The sequence below is a fragment of the Argopecten irradians genome, chromosome 4 (assembly GCF_041381155.1).
Source record: "Argopecten irradians isolate NY chromosome 4, Ai_NY, whole genome shotgun sequence".
NCBI lineage: Eukaryota > Metazoa > Mollusca > Bivalvia > Pectinida > Pectinidae > Argopecten > Argopecten irradians.
In genome coordinates this window covers 18,920,446-18,942,076 of record NC_091137.1, presented here as the reverse complement: position 1 = coordinate 18,942,076, position 21,631 = coordinate 18,920,446, and the positions used below count along the sequence as shown (strand labels likewise).

At 34.7% G+C, this 21,631-nt stretch overlaps 2 protein-coding genes and 1 non-coding gene across 4 annotated transcripts in view; 1 reads left to right on the top strand and 2 right to left on the bottom strand.

Annotated features, from left to right (window-relative positions):
- LOC138320846 (uncharacterized) overlaps positions 1–1,181 on the bottom strand; it is a 33,441-nt gene extending 32,260 nt beyond the window's left edge. The window contains exon 1 of the mRNA XM_069264104.1: positions 1,125–1,181. The gene's annotated coding sequence lies outside the window, so the exon portion shown is untranslated. The remainder of the gene's footprint in view (positions 1–1,124) is intronic.
- Positions 1,182–1,643: 462 nt separating this feature from the next.
- On the top strand, positions 1,644–16,416 carry LOC138320845 (endoplasmic reticulum mannosyl-oligosaccharide 1,2-alpha-mannosidase-like). Of its 2 annotated transcripts, none has more exons than XM_069264103.1 (11): positions 1,644–1,831; positions 3,206–3,523; positions 3,961–4,050; positions 4,423–4,501; positions 6,130–6,321; positions 6,611–6,759; positions 7,226–7,414; positions 9,210–9,397; positions 9,780–9,903; positions 10,637–10,831; positions 12,648–16,416. In XM_069264103.1, exons 1-11 carry the CDS (start codon positions 1,742–1,744, stop codon positions 12,975–12,977), a joined length of 1,944 nt encoding a protein of 647 aa, XP_069120204.1. In that variant the 5' UTR covers positions 1,644–1,741; the 3' UTR covers positions 12,978–16,416. The 2 variants fall into 2 exon arrangements, with proteins under 2 accessions (XP_069120204.1, XP_069120202.1); XM_069264101.1 differs by having other exon boundaries at positions 3,961–4,161.
- Positions 16,417–17,635: 1,219 nt separating this feature from the next.
- LOC138322563 (small nucleolar RNA snR60/Z15/Z230/Z193/J17) lies at positions 17,636–17,722 on the bottom strand. The gene has a single exon (XR_011208435.1). It is a non-coding gene; the product is annotated as a small nucleolar RNA snR60/Z15/Z230/Z193/J17 (small nucleolar RNA).
- Positions 17,723–21,631: the final 3,909 nt, after the last annotated feature.

Below are 21,631 nucleotides of genomic sequence, written 5' to 3'. Positions count from 1 at the left end.
GGTCTATAGGACAGTAAATTAGAAAACCTGAATTCTATATAAAGAGTAGATTCACTGATTTTGTATCGACAGTTAAACAAAAGTTTTACTTGTCTCGGGCTGCTTGTAGCAAGTTATAAGGGCACAGCCCTTCGTGCCTAAAGGGCACGAATTGCAAAGCACTTCTAAGGTAACCCATACATGAAAATATAAGAAAAAACACTATCTTCAAAATTCAATCCTACACACAGACAGCTACAGTTTGCGGTTGCCATTTTTTACCCACTGTAAAAAATCCCATCAGTGTGAATGTGATGCTTTGGAGTCAGCTCAATATATAATTAAGCGGTTCAAACACTTTTATGATCCGACGACTGTAATCTTAGTCTGGTAGAAGCTCAGTGCAATTGCTCCTTATTTGCAAATGTTCAAGTGATATGCCACCTTCCAATATAATCAGCTGACCCAACACGGGATATTTGTTAAGGAAATAGAAATTTCTTCTTTCTCTTATGTGAATTTCCTTCTCAAATGGGGGTTTTGGGACAAGGATAGAGTGAGATATTCGACTCCGATATTTCTATAAATTGAACTTTTTAACATTGCATAATTAACGGTTACTGAAACATCTGGCTGCGCCCTTTAAGGTCTTGCCTTCAGTCAATTTATTGCAAAACGCTCAAAGTAATTCTCCTTGTTTAACATTAACTGTTACATTGGATTGTTTGCACCCTAATGTTAGTGGGTAAACGGTTAGGCCTACTAACAGTCCAGTAGGGCATTTTTGCCAGGGTGCATGAAAAAATTGATGATAGTTAAAATTGAAAGATTGTAGGTAAATGGTTTTTACATATTTTCAACATTTTTTCGTTATTATCCTCAAACGTAGAAGAATATGTCGTGATTGAGGCGTGGAATGTAATTGCTCAGTTTGTTGTAAACTTTGCTGAAAGAGGTTGTCTCCCTTTTCATCAGACAACCCGCGGGAATATTTCACGACAGATTCTGCAACTGAACAGTCGTATAAGGGTAGGAAATGCAGTGACAATCCTTTATACAAAGAAACTGCATTGTTATGAAGCCTTAAAGGCAATGCTAATTTTCTTTTTATGCAAAATATTCTCCGATAAGGGTGTTTATTTTACCTGTTGAGCTAAGTCAGCATCGTGGTCTGGCATCCAGAAGCAAGTGGTCTGAACATTGTCGTTAATGTTTTGGTAAATAAAAAGCAATTGTAGTATATTTTATTCAAAATTATATTATCATTGATTAATACTAAAACAAATTAGTTGTTAAGGATATAAATGAAAAATATCAAATGTAAAACTACAAAATAAGTGTCGTAAAAATGAAAGCAGTCTAATGTAATAATTTGGATCCGTATCAGAAATTTGTTTCCGGATTGAACGAGTTGAAGTGTAGCATAAGGCAATCACGCACATGAATAAACGAAATGTTGATAAAGTCTTTCAATGCCATTTTATGAACAAAAATATACTAGACTAGCGTTATTATCAAATCTTGAACACTGAAATATTGTTTTCAATATTGTAATATTTCTATACAATCCTGTGTAAATATCATAATCCAATGTATATAGAGCATGGTCGGATATTTTTTAGGGTCCGTTTTTTATTCTAATTTTATACTCTCCTTTCAATGGGTATCCGGTCAATACGTGTTTGCTACAGAATCTAAACTAGAATTTACATCAAGGCGACATGCGAGCGATACGGATATTCCAGAATCACTAACAGTCATTATGCCTGGTGCAAAGAGAGACTTTCTTTCCATCAGTCTTGGTTTCGACGATGAACAGAAAGAACCACGAAAAAGACAATCTTTTTGGAGAGTGAGTTGCATTGCCAACTGAGGGTAACTTTATAAGGCCTGTGGTGTCAACAGTACAGATGTTCAGATCTACTGTTATGTAGAAAAATAAATAAATAAAAAAAAAAAATCTTCCAAATTTTAATGATCAATTAATCAATTATAAATATACCAAGTATATGGTTGTATGTAGCTCAGCAAATTAGTAATCAAGATACAGAGTGATCATAGGTATACGTATATACCTGGCTCGGGTTTTTTTAAAGGCATGTTCTTGTACATAATACATACCTGCATGTGTACAATATATATTATATATGTATATATTATATGTTTTTCAAAAAGATAGAAAGCACTTTTGAAGTTAGTACCAAATATTAATTCTATGTTTGATGTTACAATATATATTATATACTACAACATGCCATTAAAAAAACGAGCCAGGTACCTGTGGAGTGATTGAGAAAATATGAGATAGGTCCACTAAAACAGGTTTGGCACAACCCTGCATTAATCATACTTCAAAAGCACAAACACTTGTGATTTCAGAAAAAGATTTAATCACATCCAGTTTTATTTAATAATTATTTCAAGATTTTTTAATACAAAACATTTCATTAATCATCAGATATTAATTAGATTATTACAAAAATATCACAGAATAGCAATATGAAAATAATAAATATATGTATATTTTAAGCTTTAAAAAAGTGTTAAAAATTACACTAAAATGTTGTTTCACACATAACCCTTGTTTTGACCCCTTCACCCATTTTTTTCCAGGGTAGGCACCTGATTTTACCTCATCACAAATTCAGAGTTTGGCAATACTGAACTCTATCATATGCTATCATATGCATATAGCACTCTCATGTATCAAGGGAAATCCACAATTTCCAGATAGATTTAGTCTCTAGGAGTAGGTAGAATAGATGATATTTTGACATGCTGATCATAACATGTGTTATCATTTATACTATTTGCCAAAAAATTAATTGATTGATAAATGCAGAAAAGTACTTGCAGAAAGAGATTGTCATCTGGTAGGAGTATGCCAGGTTAATGTTAACACTGACTAAAATTAAAGAGTAAAGGCACACATAACAGCTCCTGCTTTCAGTCAAAAGTGTGACCCCAATGCCAACATCTGAATGACTGAATATCCATCATGCATGCATGGCCACTGCTTACCGTATCTATACTAACAGGCCTTGGCTAACAGCACTTCCAATTTTACTTTATGTTCATTACTTTGGGAGTTAAAATTATTGGGTCAAATACAATTGATTTCTAAAAGTTTGATGCATAAATGTATCAATTTGACACAAAAAATTACCAACTCAAAATATTCATGACATAAATAATATTTGAAGATGTCTATATCTATCTATCTCAGGTATGGAAAAGACTGTCAAGCCTACAGAGGAGTGTGATTTGTCTGATTATTGTGTTAGGTGGGCTGAGCGCACTGTACATTCTACCTGCTATTCATCACGGAAACAAATTGTCAAGTGAGGATGCTAAATTAACAAAGGACAAAAGACAAGCGGTAGACAAAGTAGCTCCTGAAAATGGTAGTCCATTCTTCAAGGACAAATTTCTCGGGCAAGGAAATGACAACCAGCAGATTCAGCCACCTCAAGCTGGGGTGCCAAAGCTCAATAAACAAGATGACCTTAAAAGGGTTGCTAAGCAACAGATTGATGAGTATAATGTAAGTGTCAAACTACTAGAATATATATATATACATGTATATACTTCTGGCTGGTACATGTATATAAAATTCTGTTTCATGTTATAGATATTATATTGTATAGTCAACTCATTACCTCAAAATTAATATATTTGTAAAGCTTTTTTAATTTGTTGATCTTAAAAAGGTTTTTTAACAACCAATTTAGTGAAATCCGTATGGGCAGCGGTGGCCGAGTATACTGCCACCTTTTAAACGCCTTTGTTACAAAGCAAGGTGAGGGTATGGGGCAGGGGGTAATCCTATTAATTGACCTCGCGGATGATATTACAGTATTAACACAGACCTTATTTCTTTATAAGTAGATATAATTCTTCTTCAAAGTAGAAATTGACTGAAAGCGCTTAATTATAATAGCAATAAGATGTAATATAACTTTTGATGTTACTATCTTTTAGAAACGTTTACAGAAGCACAAACCAGGTATGAGACGCCCGCCACAACACAAACCTGTCGTCGATCGCCCACCTAATGGCGGTGGGGAGGAGGTAGGTCTGCTTCCCCCTGAAGAGAAACAAGAAATCCTCGAAAGGGATGAAAATGGTGAAGTCGGGAAGGATGATGACAATGAGAAAGACGACAATGTTGACGGTCAGCTGGTGGGTTAATGTACCACTGTACTGCATGATACATTTCTCAGTTCTTTTCTTCATGGTGTCAGTCTTCCATTTTTTTGTGTGAGAATAAAATGATTGTCACATACATCAACAATAAAACCTAATATCTAAACTTAAATTTCATTAAATCTTACTTCAACATTTTGATTTATATTTGTATTATTACTGGTAGACAGAATTTTCTCTTTAATTTTGTAAATGTTTTAAGTATGAATAGTTAAGTGAATTATTAATAATGTTTAGAACCAGCCTGTAGACAGAGGAGCTGACCCTGACTTTAATGTAGATCAGCATGCGGTACCACCCTACGACTACTTTAACCGTAAGTCTGTCATATGAAATGCAGTATGTACATTTTAATTAAAATTTGTAAGCATTTTGTATCTAAATGAAAAATTCTATTCTTATAATTATTTTGTCAAAATTATAAACCATAAGCCTGTCTTATCAAAAATAAATTCTGTATATGGTATGTTGAATACATCAGTTTTGACTTATACATCTACAAATCTACAAAATATTATTTTTAAAGCAGAGAGAACTTTCATTCAGAAAACAAGAGACCCATTGGGCCTGTATTTCTCACCTGTTTCAGGCTAAGAACACAAGCTACCAACTTGAAGGCTTTAGAATTGAACTTAATCTATTTATTTCTACAGATAGATTTTATAGAATTTGCTCTATTTCCCCTATAGGGCCCTGCCCCTCTGGCCCTTGGGGGAACAGCCTCACCGTTGATACAAAATTGGTTCCACTTCACCCAAGGAAGTGTCAGACTAAATTTAAACTAAATCCTTTCATTCCTGCAGAAGAAGGAGGATTTTAAAGAATTTGCTATATTTTCCATATTGGGCCCCACCCTCCAGGCCCCTGGGGGACCAGTTCTGTTTATACAATATTGGTAACATTTCACCCAAGGAAGCGTCAGACTAAATTCTAAATTAGAACTAAATCCTTTCATTCCTACAAAAGGAGAAGGATTTTAAAGAATTTGCTGTATTTCCCCTATTGGGCCCCACACTCCAGGCCCCGGGGGGACCAGTTCTTCTGTTTATACAATATTGGTTCCATTTCACCCAAGGATGTGTCAGACCAGATTAGAACTAAATCCTTTCATTCCTACAGAAGAAGAAGGATTTTGAAAAATTTGCTATATTTTCCATATTGGGCCCCATCCTCCAGGCCCCTGGGGACAAGATCCTCCATTTATACAAAATTGGTTCCCCTTTACCCACGGAAGCTTCAGATCAAATTAGAACTAAATCCCTTTATTGAGCACTACAGAAGAAGAAGGTTTTCAAAGAATTAGCTATATTTCCCCTCTTGGGCCCTGCCCTCTAGGCACCTGGGCGACAGTGCTCACCGTTTATATACAAAATTGGTTTTCCTTCACTCAAGGAAGCTTCAGGCCAAATTAGAACTAAATCCCTTCATTCCTAGAAGAAGGATTTTAAAGCATTTGCTATATTTCCCATATTGGGCCCTGCCCTTCAGGCCCCTTGGGTGACCAGACCCACTGTTTATACAAAATTGGTTCTCTTTCACCCAAGGAAGTTTCAGACCAAATTAGAACTAAATCGCTTCATTTCTACAAAAGAAAAAGGATTTGAAAGAATGTGAAAAGTTGATGGATGGCATACACCGCACCTTGACATAAGCTCACTGGCTAGGTCAGCTAATAATCAACAACTTATCATAAATCATAAGCTTCTTTAAAGATATTTTCTAAAAGCTTTGATAGTGTTCACTTTACTTATTTCTTGTGGAGTTGTATATTGAAATCATTAATGTTATTGCAGTGCTGTAACTTCAGTTATCTATATCTATTTACCTAAAATATTTGTATTATGGAGAAACCAGTTTAGTTTTAAGTGTCAGATATTTACTTATACGACTTTTTGCACGATCAGTATTTGTTTTACTTAAACCTTACATATCTACCTGTTACAGAGGAGGGGAAGAGGACGGCCCGACAGGAGGCTGTAGTTGATGCTTTTCGGTTTGCCTGGCAGGCTTACAAAAAGTATGCTTGGGGACATGATGAATTCCACCCTATCACACGCACACACTCGGAGTGGTTTGGTGTAGGTTTGACCATTGTAGACTCACTGGACACTCTGGTTATCCTCGGACTCAAACCAGGTAGGTACATTGAGGAATACTCAAACTAAGCTGAAATCTGAAATCAAATTGTCCCTTTGAAAATAAATTCAAGTTAAGTGAACTTGAGGCCTAGAAAAATGGGAGGGGTTGCTTATGGTTAGAGGGGAGGGGATTAAATGGTCAAATAGCAGTATACAGTAAATATGGATTGGTAGTTATATAGTGACATTTACTTCCTGACTGACCCACGGAAATAGTCAAGCAAAAATGTGTCCAAATTGTTCTGAATAATTTTATACTCATTATTGCTTTCTATAATGTCTTGTAGAGTTTGATGATGCTAGGGAATGGGTAGCTACTGAACTCACTTTTGAAAAAGATAAAGATGTGAACTTATTTGAAATCACCATCCGAGTTTTGGGAGGACTGCTGGCGACGTACCATCTTACCGGGGATGACCTGTTCAAGGACAAAGCTGTGAGTAGTGATGAGACTATTACTATCTTAATTGAAAATATAGCAGTTGACAGTATAATTTTATATGATAATTAATTGGGAAATATTCATTTGTTGATCTTCACTTCCATTTGGAGACAAATTCAGCTGTTCTTAGCTCACCTACCTGAATGGCTTATGCCATAGTGTGGCCTCCGTTGTCCCCCAGTCGTCTGTCCGGCATCCCTATAAACAACTTCTCCAAAAGTAGGAGAACTGGAGTCCTGAAATTTTAGCTACCATGTTTGTTCAAATGATTGACTTTTACCTTCATTCAAGGGCTGCACCATTATTACCAGATAGCAGATGAGGGATTCGGGCCCATTGGGCTCTTGTGTATTATAAGCTCACATCTGATGATTATTTACAATTTAATCCTGTCTTCATCCTATAGAAATGAAATGCTTCAATATCAAACATATTTAACATTGATAATGTTATTTTTCAGATTGATCTAGGAAATCGTTTACTGCCATGCTTCAATTCCCCCTCCAATGTGCCATTTTCTGATGTAAATTTGATGACGAGTCGTGCCCATGCTCCTCGCTGGGGACCAGACAGCAGTACGTCAGAGGTGACCACTATACAGCTGGAGTTCAGGGATCTGTCTCGGGTTACCAAGGATGACAAGTATGAGGTACTTTGGATGCATTATCAAGCTATTTTTTTTATTTATTCTCTCAACATCCACCTAGGATCCCGTTCTGGTGACTTTTTGGATTGACAAATCAAAATGTTGCATGCAGAATCTTGAAGACAGTCAAAATTGCTTGCATAGTGTGCTGAATCGTATCCAAATCTATTTTGTCCCAGATTGCAGCACAATTTATCTACATATATACATGCTATGATAAAATATACAGAAAGCCTTACTTGTAATGGGGTTTAGACAATACCTCTATGGAGTGAGAATAAGGATCTGTATTTTAATCAGATTTAATTGAATTGATGAAGATGTCAGTTAAGGTAATTCCAGAATAATATTTAGAGATAAATACTAATTTAGGCCACACCAATTTGAAAAATAGTTCTTCGGATTTTGGAGAGAGAAAAAAGTGGGGCGATAGGTTTTTTTTTTGTTTTTTTTTAATTTTCATTTTCCCCCAAAAAAATGGGGCGAGCGGTATCAAAAATGAGAATATGATGTATACAAACATTAACACAAGGCTAAATCCATTATATTTGTGTTTTATTTACATGCAGGTTGTAGCATTTATGTTTTGAGAGTCAAAAGAAAAGATATAAATAACATCTTTGGCCTCTGTGCTATTGACTTGTTTGAAAGACTTATTGTTGTCTGAACAATGCTCATGTGCAAAGATTTAAAGAGAACAAGGTAAAAACCAATATAATGATAAATTCAACATTTATTAACAACAATAATATCTGACTGCCATGCCTTGGCATTGAATAAAACAATTAATTATCAAATTCAAATATAAATCAACAGTGTTTTTATTTCTCGTCCAGGTGGAACTCCACTAAAAACTCTATAGGAGAATCATAAATGTTGTAGATCTACGATATTGGAAACCTGTAAAATTTTGCCACACCCAGTAGAACAAAAGGTTAGCATTTTCACAGTATAGATATAATCTTGACTAGTCATTCAAAACTATAGAAGCATTCAATATCATCATATTAATTTCAATTGCATTAATTCTTATATTAGTTTCTGTGACCTTGCTTTCATCTTTGATAACAAATATTCAATACAAAAACATTCTAAAGTTGGAAGGAGAATTATTCCATGTTTCGCTGTTGTTGGCATGATATGAAGTGAAAGTAAAAAAAAAAAAATATATTGAATTTGATGCCAATATTCAGAAAAAGAAAATAGGTTCGTAATTTTAAACATTGGATCATCTATGAAGCATGTAATTTTACGTCTACCACATCGATCACATTTTCGTCATTTGCGTTTATAGAATCGAGTATAGAATCGAACAAATCTTTAAACGTCTTACAACATCTCTGTCAAAAATTCTCACAGTTGCAACATAAACACCCGCCATTTTTTCATTCGTTTTTTCCTAATCTGGTTCCCTTTTGCGCTTAAACTTTCGTTTTCTTACCGGTTTGAGCACTCAAGTGATAAGGATTTCAGCGTGTCTAAAGCACAAACCAGAAACGGGAAGGGAAAAATCTGACTTTTGTTATTTGGATTTCCGAGCATCTGAAATAGTTTTTTTTTTTTTTGTTATTTTATTTTCTAACTTTTCCATTTTAGGGGCGAGAAATCCCAAAAAACTAGGTTTCAAATTGGTGTGGCCTTATGTGTCCTGTTTTTAGCTCACCTGGCCCGAAGGGCCGGTGAGCTTATGTCACTCATTTCATCAAATTTTATTAACACAAAAAAAAAATGTGATGTATTCTGTGTGGGATGATCAGATATATACCAATCAGAAAATACACATGTATATTAATTACAGAACTCGGTGATGACTGTTAGTAAGCATATCCATGGCCTACCTAAGAAGGACGGCTTGGTGCCCATCTTTGTCAATGCTAATACTGGATCATTCAGGGGTACAAGTACCATCACATTTGGGGCGCGTGGAGACAGCTACTACGAGTACCTCCTTAAACAATGGATCCAAACGGGCAAGACCAACAACATGTGAGTTAGATTCAAAATCTTACATGGACAGAACCCTGATATGCAAGTCAAAAACTTATACAGATGTAAGGGCGGACAAGACAGACATCATATGAGTCAAAAGCTTACACAACTGTAGGAACGGACATGACCAACAACCGTTAGGGCTTAAGATTATGTATTGATATGACTGATACGACAGTCCAACACAACATTTTATGTCGGAATGATTCTATACCATGGCACCGATGTTACAGAAGTTAGCTAATTTAACTGGCAGGGATCTGATGTCCATAGTTCAATAAATCATTAATCTTCAGCCATGCAGTATGTTGTGGTTAGTAATAATTACCTTTGTTACAATAGATGACGTGTATGAAGATGAAGTTTGTATTTATTTCAGGTTTAAAGATGACTTTTTAGAAGCGATTGATGGAGTTAAGAAACATCTGTTGCGAGAATCCTCTCCTTCCAAACTGTTGTACATTGGAGAGCTGTTAGGAGGTCGGACATTCAGTCCAAAAATGGTATGGGTATAATGATTTCAATGCTTTATTTTGCAATGAAGACACTTTAGATTTTGTCTCCATGGATGGAATGAAGACAACAGAATATGGGAATTTCTTTGAGCCTAATCCTAAAGCTTTATATTTTCCTGTCCCCAAACCATGAAATGGAATGGGAGGGCTAGTATTTATAGTGTTAGCGTTAATTACCTTTGCCCTTAATGTACAGTCTAGATTTCTTATGGAGGTACTAGCTAGGCACATTTAATACAACCAACAGAAATTCCTAGTTTTAGAATTTATAAACATGTAAGCTGGCTGCGTATTAAAGGCCCACTACCTTTCCAAAACAAATTTTAAAATGAAAATGTAAAATGAGATCTATAATTTTTATAGATTAGCAAAAGTTATTAACTTAGCGTTAATACTGCACTCATCATCATCTTCTGAAAAAAATAATTAAAATGAATAAAATGTTAATTTTCATAACGCGAGTCATCTTATGTTTCCCGCCATTGTCCTAAATACAGCGCAGTAGTTGAGTGTCACTGCACCAGACGGCAAAACAGCAAAATGAATCTCCAAGGTTATCATATATTACGCAGGAAATCTTGCATATGCTTGGTGTTGTTACCTCATCTTACGCCATCTATATGTATTTTCAAATGTTATTAATGTTTTCAAGAAACCTTTATATTTTGTTCTGGAAAGGTAGTGGGCCTTTAATCTCCCTATTGTACATTTATTTTTATAGGACCATCTTGTATGCTACTTACCTGGAACTATGGCGCTTGGTTATAAGAATGGTTTGCCTGACGACCATTTTGATATTGCCAAACGTCTCACAGAAACCTGCTTTCAGATGTATGCCCGAATGCCTACCAAACTGAGTCCTGAAATTGTTTACTTCAGTCAGGCTGCACAATCCAAAGAGGATCTCATTGTCAAAGTAAGTAAATCAGTATTCATAAGATGTTCTCTCTCTATATTTTATGGCAGATCATAAATATTTCTTTTAGTTCTTTGTTTGGAATTTGTATACATGTGCATGTTGTTACCTATAGGTCATTATTACTGTCGACGCAAGAATAGTGTGAACGGTTTCGGTTGATCACTACATCAGCATTTTGTCGCTTTTGCCTGGCGGTATGTTTTTGGTTTTGGTTATGTTATCTCGACGGTGCTGGCAGGTGGCGCTGTTATGTCATACACACATGTGTAAGCCTACACAGGTATTTCCTTATAGCTGCAGCGACAAGCAACAACGATTACACGTGTTTTTAACGAAACGTACTGTACATTACAAGACTCCAAGCAATGTTACTGAAGTAGTTTATATATTGTAAGATTACGTTAAGTATGTACAGTAATTACCGTAATCAAATCGGACATTAGTGTGGAAAATTTTTTGGTAAGCGTTGAAACATTATCATGGAGAAATCAAAGACTGAAATGTAACCCAAAACATACTAAACACATGAATTAGGAAACCGGACTACACGTACAGAAGCTAAAGATACTTTGCTTTTACCATTTCTGTGAGTTGGCTTTCGGTGGTTTTTTAAACAAATAAAATATTATTTAATCTCAAAACGATTCCAAAAATATTTTGAATGGTAGGAATGTTTGTTTTTTTTTTCGTGAAAACCATGCTCATTTAATCCACAGGAGTTGGTCTACATACTGTATTGTCAATGTACAACAGCTTTCATACCATACTTACGATATGAAACATGTGTAACATTAACTAGTTCGTGCTGCAGACAACTTTCTAAAGGTGATCTCTGGCTGTAATAAAAACTAACCGAACCAACAATATTCAGATGACAATGTACAGTCAATGTCAGTGCTTACGTGTTACCGATTTAGACATAATATGTAATACATGTAATGATCTTGATGTTAGTATGTGTTTTAAACCTCTTTCTTCAATTTTCTGTGACTTGTCTACAGCGTTATATTACTGTTAACTTGGATACTGGAACTGCCAGAAAAGGAGTAGGCCTAATATGCCTTAACAACTGTATCATAGTCTATATTGCGGAAAAGAACACTCGTATGACATCAAAATCTCAAATATCAAACTATTCAAAGTTAACACTTATCAGATAATAATAACATATTTCAAAAATTATCTTAAGCAAGGACGTATTGTACAGTTCGTGTTACGAACGCCAGATGCTTATTCTACTGTAGCTAGGTCCTAATGTGTTGCCTCGATCTCTTGATTAATCAAATAAATATGACAAAAACAATCAAATCAAGTTGTTGTACTGGTATCAGGTCGTAAATATAGATAAGTGGACACAACAACGGCTAACTTCTCATTGTATTTAACAACAGTACTGGGTTAACACGCTCAACAAAGTCGTCCATTTTGACAGTAGCTCAGCTACTGACAAGCGTGTTTCTCGCAACACATGTGTGTGATGTAACAGCGCTACTTGCCGACTCCGTCGAGATAACATAACCAAAACTGTGTCCAAGGTATCGAGAGTGTACCGCCAGCCTGCCAGGCAATAGCGACAGAATGCTGATGTAGTGATCAACCAAAAGTGTTCACACTATCCTTGCGTCAACATTAAAAAGATATAAATGGATGCATTTGGTGTTATCATTTCCTGAATGACCATCTCCAACCCATTTTTGCACATCAGTACATTTGCATTTTTTATATGTTTTCTATACGAGGATATTGTTTTGATTATATAGACACCTTTTGCTGCCCAATTCATATTTTATATCTGGCTCATTTTCTTTTACAGGCTCCAGACGCTCACAATCTGCTGCGACCAGAGACAGTGGAGAGCCTGTTCTACATGTACAGGTTTACCGGAGACAAGAAATACCAGGATATGGGCTGGACCATATTCCAAGCATTCCTCAAACACACAAAGGTGGAAAACGGAGGATTCTCATCCATTCATAATGTTAAAGCAGGAAAAACTACGTTTCGAGATAAGTTAGAAAGCTTTTTCCTGGCAGAGACATTGAAATATTTATATCTCTTGTTTGGAGATGATAGCTCATTAATTCCACTGGACAAATTTGTTTTCAACAGTGAGGCTCACCCACTGCCTATTTATTCATCATGAGGCGTCTCGCGTGCGACAGGTTGTGTGCAATAGTGTGGGTGATATTAGCCTGATCAAGTCTGTGTGAGAGGTCTGTATGGATCTCCCTTGTGTACTTTATACTTCTGCTAAGTACTGGTTATTCTGAAGAAGTGATCGTTCCATGTGTGAATGTAGTGATATTTGTGAGAGTTTAAACTGTATGAATGAAAGATCTCTATTTGTATACTAATGATATCTTAATTACTATTATTCGCTGTGAAATTGTGATAAAAGATTTATTTTTTCCTGTGTGGTTTTGCTATCATCTATATTCTTCTTGTGCATCAATGCTTTATGTGAAAGTGATTGAATATAAGAAAATGCTGTACGCCTCTTATAAAATGAAGAAAAATAAATATACTTTGCTACTTGAACATTTAATGAAATATAAATACACCCGACGACTTATACAAATATTGTGTACACTCGAATTAAAGAATGATTTTGGTAAAATCATTTATGAGTAGTTTAGAAAAGAATGAGTTTTTACATTAAGACTAATTGTGATTTATAATTTCATAATATTCTTTCGTTAAAACGCTTCTTTTCTTTTTTTGAATTGAATATCATTGTTTTAATCAAAGTATCATTGACATTTTTGTAGCGAAAATTTGACTTTTCAATTTTTCCATAAAATGTTGAATATAATTTCTCTGGAGGTCTGAAATATAAATATACTAAGCTGATTTGATAATTTAATTAGCACAACATCAAGATTATTTGTGATATTTTGATACCATTGATTTGTCTATGCTTTGTGTTATATCCTGTCATACTTGTGTGAAATTGTATGGGTCCCCTCCTTTATTTAATATTTGTTATTTATATTGTAATAGGGATGAGGGGGACAATGATACATAATAGGAAAGCATTATTGTGTCAATCCCTCCGTGCATCCAATGAAGAAAGACACTTTTGTTAAAGCACTGGATCTGTTATTCTAATGATTTTTTGTCAGAGACTATCTTGAATGGTGATGATGCTTAGAGCATACAGCGATAATTCTATGACCATTACCAGATATGTGTACGCTACTGTTGGGTCACTGACCACATCCTCTAGGTCAAGGGTGTACAGATTTTACAGTAACTTGTAACTCGGGCCATAAGTTTTGAACCAGTTAAAGATATGGTGAGGACATTTTGAGAACAAAACATCTCAAAACCTGAATTACCTAAGGCCTATGTGTAGTGCACATGTATGACAGTTGTTACACGTCGGTGTGAATATGGCCTGAGGGCCAAAAGTTAAAATTGATATCATTTAATTTACTAGTCTTAACTTGACTGATACCTGATTACATTTATATACCTATTGGCATGCTCGAAAATCAAGGGGTTCTGATCACTTCAATTTCTACACCCCTTGACTATCTTATAGTAAAACTTGAAGCAATAGAACAGAACAGGTAATTTAGTCCTTTGATGTACATCAAAAGAGCCGTGTAACGGTAAACTGTGGTTTACTATGTGGCTTTCAAGTTGGGCGTCGCTCTCTCTCTGTAGTCTTCAAAGGAAATCATTGCAGGCCTGTGATTGGTTCAGATTTTTTCCTCTGAGCTGCCTTCAGTTTTTACTATGAGATAGTCCAGGGGTGTAGAGATCTTAGTGATCGGAACCCCTGAACTATCAAGGATGACTTATTGGCTGTTTTTTGACAATTAAGCTTAGGGCAGACAGTAGTTTTTGTTCACAGAAACAAATATTTGCTTTGTGGTACCCTAATGATTCAAGTATACGTATGAACCATTGTTTTCCCATGGCGAGAAATACAGGGCTAACTGCCTTTTTGTTGTTACTATATCATGATATGAAAATACCCATTTATGAAAGAGGTTTTTATGTTCTTATTTTGGCCTGTAATTTTTAGATTTGTGTCTGCGTTACTAGTAGATATATAACCAAATGGCTCCTTGAGTGTTTTAAATAGAAGAGTGTGATGCTGTATTAGTAAGTGCTATATTGTTATAATAGTACATGTACATTAGATTCATGATAATATAAGGACATACTTGTGCATTCCTTTATCAGATTTGAACAGTTTGAATCATTATCATTGAAAAGAGTGGATCAGCTAAACCAGACAAGGCCAAGCACTATAACTAACAGTAGTCTTGATATCTGAAGTCTGGTACCTGGAAACGATTACGTGACGGTATGTTATTGTCACTAACTCCATATCTTAAAGGGACAATTCAGTCTAGAAGTACATTAAAATTTGCATATATATCGTAAACAAACCAGTTATTATGGAAATTAGATGGTTTTACTGCGATATGCCAGAAAAGCCCACTGTAGTGAAATGTATGTATAATGTTCAAACTTCGGTCGGACATCTTGTATGCAGATCTAGAACTCTACCCCTTTCCAGTGTAGTAAAAAAAAATTGCTTAGAACTACTCAAATCGCTCTTGAAGTAGTGTGTTTACGTTATAAGGTGCATGTTCTTGTCTAAATATAATTTCACCAACTCCTCAGTGGTTATGTATTGCATTTGATTAACGTACATGACTTTGGCTCGGATATGGGTACAGCATACATGTTAAATCATATTGATCAACGATTTGGAATTTCAACGGTATCAATCAAAATATACTTAACAATGTCATGAAATTTTTCAATATTTTTTATTATATGTTTCATAAGGAATGTAGAACAATACATTTATGTATATATTTTGCTTCGTAGTTGTGTAACAAAATTAGCCTCATTAAATTGTCCTTTTAAGTGAATCATTTCTATACCCCAGTAAGTACTGTGCCATTTTTCTTTTCTTTGAAAATTACCCAAACCAATTTAGTACAACTGATAATTATCATACAATGAAATCCATAAAGGAATGCACCAGAGATTCAGGTCTATCTAGTTAGACCTACCTCCCTTTAATTCACTTTTAGTATAGACAGTCACAGTATTGAAGCATAATTTCTTTTTGTCAGCATTACTCTATAATTATTAAGAGGTTGTATTACTGTTTGGTATTGTTTAATAATTCATAGGATAGTGTTTAAAAACTTTCTAGCCTACCTTGCATCACATTATATACCTTAGTGTAAAATAATATTTTGCATTAATCATGTTATTCAACAGGTCACTTGAGCCAAGGCCCTCAAGTTCTAATCCTGTGTGATCATGACATCAACTTGTCATCCTTATAGTGTTCTGCATCAATCATTCTCCAATCATTTTAAATCAGTAATGCTGGTTATAAGTGTCTTATGTATCAGAACTTTTAAATGAAGCTAGTGTGTAACTATTACCATGGGAATGTAACAAAACTTGTATTATGATCGTTACTGGTTGAGGATCAAACTATTTCATATTTGCACAAGGTGAAGCGTTATCAAAAATTAAGATGGAAACAAAATGCAATATTCAAGTGATATTTTCTGTGGTAAAGAATAAATTATTGTATAATTTGTAGTAGTTTTCCCTTTTCATTTCCGTTTGGATATTTTTTCCATGTTGCATGGCACTTACATTTATAACTGATCATCAAAAGGTAGGCTGAATGTATGGTTACATAAGTCCCATTCCACAGCTTTATATAGTAGATAAAGTCTTAATCCTAGATTGCATTTTAACAGTCCTATTAATTTCTAAGTTACACACGCCTCCCTCCATTTTGTATGATCTTGTTGGTCATCTTCAACATGGTTATATTTCTGCTTGTTTAAAATTGCCAAGAGAATAGAATTCAAAGTTGTCAATGTCTTCTACAAATAACCCAACAACATATGTATTCACCCTCTTGGACTTACAACTTCTTCTGCAAGATGGGTTTATTTTTTGTGCAAATTCTGAAAAACAAAACATTTAAAACTCAACATATCCTTTCTTATTATCATGATTAAATTCACAAGATTTGTAACAAAAGAATGTACCCCCTGCAAATCCAGTCACTGTATCATTTTCAGAGAAACAGTAACTATGACAACAGAGAAATTTTGCTCTTGCTGCCCATTGAATACATCCAGTAATATTACCTGGATATATAGGCGAATGTCAGCATACCACAATTGGTTTGGATAAGCAGAAATCGGTTAAAAATCATCACCCACTCTTCATCAACAAGTTAGGCTACATTGATTTGAACTAGTTGTGCATACATGTATGCATACATGTATGTTCATGCATGGTCAACATTTTCCCAAATTAGGTTAGTAACTGAAGTTATAAATCATGGAAAGAAAGCATGGCTCAGACATCCAAGGAAGGTAATTGAAACATGCATGGTCAACATTTTCCCAAATTAGGTTAGTAACTGAAGTTATAAATCATGGAAAGAAAGCATGGCTCAGACATCCAAGGAAGGTAATTGAAACATCAGAGAGCGGTGCTGCCCATCTGTGGAAACCGCGAATGATGGGAATAAAGTTTTCATCATCGCCATGGTTATCAATCCATAACTTTCTACGATATACAAATCCAGAACTGCTACACCAGCTATACAGGAACATACAGTAGCCTAGTTCAATCCACTCCCTATCCATCTTATCCCTCAGGTAATTCGGCTATATAGAGCGGCCAATGGAAGTGATAACACCCTACTTACCAAATGCTAACTTTTTTATTGACACAGCTATTATATGGGAATGAGAAGAATTTGAATGTTATATTCTAGACAATTATATTTATGTGGTGAATCAGATAGGAGCGAAAGACTATGCAATAGTATCTTTTCATTGATAATCATATGAACTATGAATCATCACGCTTCACCATCTGCATGATATAATTAGAATTCTTTATGTCCGACCTAATGAGCAATGATCAATAGTTACCAAAATAAGTTATTTACACAACAAAGTGCAAGTGAATGATTGGAGATAGTCATCCAAACAATGAACAAATATAATAAATCTTGTTAACCATTACACCAACTATATCAATTGTAAGGCTGGAACTTTAAATAATTTTCAAGTAACCGGTGTGAATAATCAAAATTTATCAAATTTAACCTAACTTTTAGGTATTTAACTTATTATAAAAGTTCAGAACGTAAAGAAGTAATAACTTATCTAGATATCATGACACACCCCAGTTGGTCTTGGCTGCCTTCAGTACACAGAAAGCTTTTCATGTTGCACTTTTGTGCAATCAATTGTCCCTATCTGCGTTTAATCATCATTGACAACCAAGTGTAAATACCAAAGATTATTCTTACTGAAATTGAATGATTTGCTAAATAATCCCACAGTAATGACTGAAAATTTATATTTTGTTTAAAGATGCTCGACCCCGAAGGACCATAAACGATACTCATCATTTGAACTATAATTGGCGTTTAATCGTGTATATTTATGTCTTATTAACACAAAAAATACAAAATGATTTATTTTGCTTTTGGTTCATGCGCAATCAGTACTTCATTCCATATAGGATAAAAGTGCCAGGGATTTTTTTGTCAACGACTGGAATAGTCTTCCAAACGAGACAGTAAATTCCAAGACGCTAAATAGTTTTAAGGCAGCTCTGAATAGGCATTGGAACAACATGAAGTTCAGCCCAAACTGCTATGCCACCAACTGAACATGCTATTAACCAAACAATCACCAATTACCATGTATTGATATACTAAAATAAGGCACTATGGGTGCACCGTCTGCAACTCTGCATATAAGTAGAATTAATTTTCTAAAACTAGACTATATACCAAAGTAAGATAAAAAATTCATGAATGTAACAAATCTAAAGGATGCCAAAAAGTGAAGGCTTATGTAAGGCAGATACTGATATAACTAACATATTAAAAAGTCTTACTATTTTATATAATATATTTGAAAACAGAAATAAATTGTACTTACATATGCTCATATCACACAAAATAACAGTTTTGAATATTATACATATTTCTTTTTAATTTCGTCTATTGCAAGAGTTCAATTCATTGGAAAGCCGTTTGACCTTTTTCATAACAATTCTAAACATTTGTCTTCAATGTATTTTATGAATATACATTAGTATTATCTTTTAAACAAAATTAACCGGACATACAGTAAATATGGATAACGTTATATAACGCCAATGTATATTAATCTAGGACATATAGCCCTCAATCCAATAGACCATAGACAACCATATGTACATGTACACTCAATAGACCATAGACAAGCACATGTACATGTACATGCAATAGACCATAGACGAGCACATGTACATGTACACTCAATAGACCATAGACAAGCACATGTACATGCAATAGACCATAGACAACCATATGTACATGCAATAGACCATAGACAAGCACATGTACATGCAATAGACCATAGACAAGCACATGTACATGCAATAGACCATAGACAAGCACATGTACATGCAATAGACCATAGACAAGCACATGTACATGCAATAGACCATAGACGAGCACATGTACATGTACACTCAATAGACCATAGACAAGCACATGTACATGCAATAGACCATAGACAAGCACATGTACATGCAATAGACCATAGACAACCATATGTACATGCAATAGACCATAGACAAGCACATGTACATGCAATAGACCATAGACAAGCACATGTACATGCAATAGACCATAGACAACCATATGTACATGCAATAGACCATAGACAAGCACATGTACATGCAATAGACCATAGACAAGCACATGTACATGCAATAGACCATAGACGAGCACATGTACATGTACACTCAATAGACCATAGACAAGCACATGTACATGCAATAGACCATAGACAAGCACATGTACATGCAATAGACCATAGACAACCATATGTACATGCAATAGACCATAGACAACCATATGTACATATACACTCAATAACACTGTTTTTGAACCTAATGCTTTTATTCCTTTGTGTACGATAGTATTGTGTGTGGCCATATAAGTGGTCAAATTTGAATATTGTTCCTTCTTATATAACAAAAGTGTTGATGGTTATCATGGATTTAATCGTGATGAGTATCGTGTGTATGGTTTAAATACCGACCGTTTTCAGTTCTATATTAAATATTGTTATTAGTTTATGTAAATCACGCCAACAATTTGTTCCTGCCTAAAATTTCTTAACTGAGCTAAGGAGAAAAAAAAACAAAAAAACAAAAAACAAAAAATCTGTTGCTAACCATTACACCAACTATATCAGTTGTAAGGCTGGAACTTTTAATAATTTTCGAGTAACCAGTGTGAATAATCAAAATTTATCAAATTGAACTTCACATTTAGGCATGACACACCCCAGTTGGTCTTGGCTGCCTTCAGTACACAGAAAGCTTTTCATGTTGCACTTTTGTGCAATCAATTGTCCCTATCTGCGTTTAATCATCATTGACAACCAAGTGTAAATACCAAAGATTATTCGTACTGAAATTGAATGATTTGTTAAATAATCCCACAGTAATGACTGAAAATTTATAGTTTGCTAAAAGATGCTCGACTGCAGACGGACCATAAACGATACTCATCATATGAACTATAATTGGTGTTTAATCATGTATGTTGGATGTCTTATTAACACAAAAAATTCAATACGATTTATTTTGCTTTTGGTTCATGCGCAATCAGTACTTCATTCCATATAGGATAAAAGTGCCAGGGATTTTTTTCGAGATGCAAAAAATTATTGATATTTTTATCTTGAAGTGTAATGAGAAGCTCAAACTTTTCAATGGTGGTAATGGTGTAAAGTAATAACTTTTGTAACCAAAGAAAGATACTTAAATCGCCTGTTCCTGTTATTGATTGAGAAAAATTACCATTTGTCAGCGGTGGAGCATTTTTAAAGTTTTATCTGATCAGAGTAAAGTCAAAATCTACTTATTGGTTTCGGCATGCTAAAGGTTATAGTCGAGTAGATTGAACAAAATTTGGCTGGTGAAACAAACTTGTATGAAGTATTACAGGTATGCAAGACAACTTAAAAAGATCAGGAACTCTAGGGTTAACATCATCAGTTTCAGTGGCCTGGACACTGATTTGGCAAATATTTCATCATTTCTTTATAAGATGAATTGCATACCAAGTACATGTAATCATATAAACTCTACAAAGTTATAGGAAGTCATAATGGTAAACTCGTATTATAAATGGCATTGCTCAATTTCTCAGAATGCTCATTACTTATGCAAGTTGTATATAAACCTGAAGATCCTATGGATCAACAATGCCAAGAAATTACAGTAAGTTACCAATTCATTCATTTTATATTTTGTTTGCCTGTAAATAATTCTTTACACCTGTGAAGTATTTTCTATCAATTAATTTTGAAGATCAGAGCTAGTTGAGTACATAACTAGAAGAAACAAGCCTCAATCATAATCTTCTCAGAGAGGGCAAGTTCAATCATCATCTCCTCATTTAAATCAAAGGATTAACACTGACCAAAACCTTATACAGTATAAACCAAGCACTATAATTTTTGGGGTTGAAAAAGAGGTAATTTCCAATTTATTGCATTTCCTTAACCTAAAGTCTCAAACTTTAATTTTGTTATAAAACAGTTACTGCAATACAAGTAATGTAGAAGAATATCTGTCCCAAAGGCATTTATTTAGTAGACATACATGGCTCAGACATCCAAGGAAGGTAATTGGAACATCATGGAGCGGTGCTGCCCATCTGTGGAAACCGCGAATGATGGGAATAAAGTTTCATCATCGCCATGT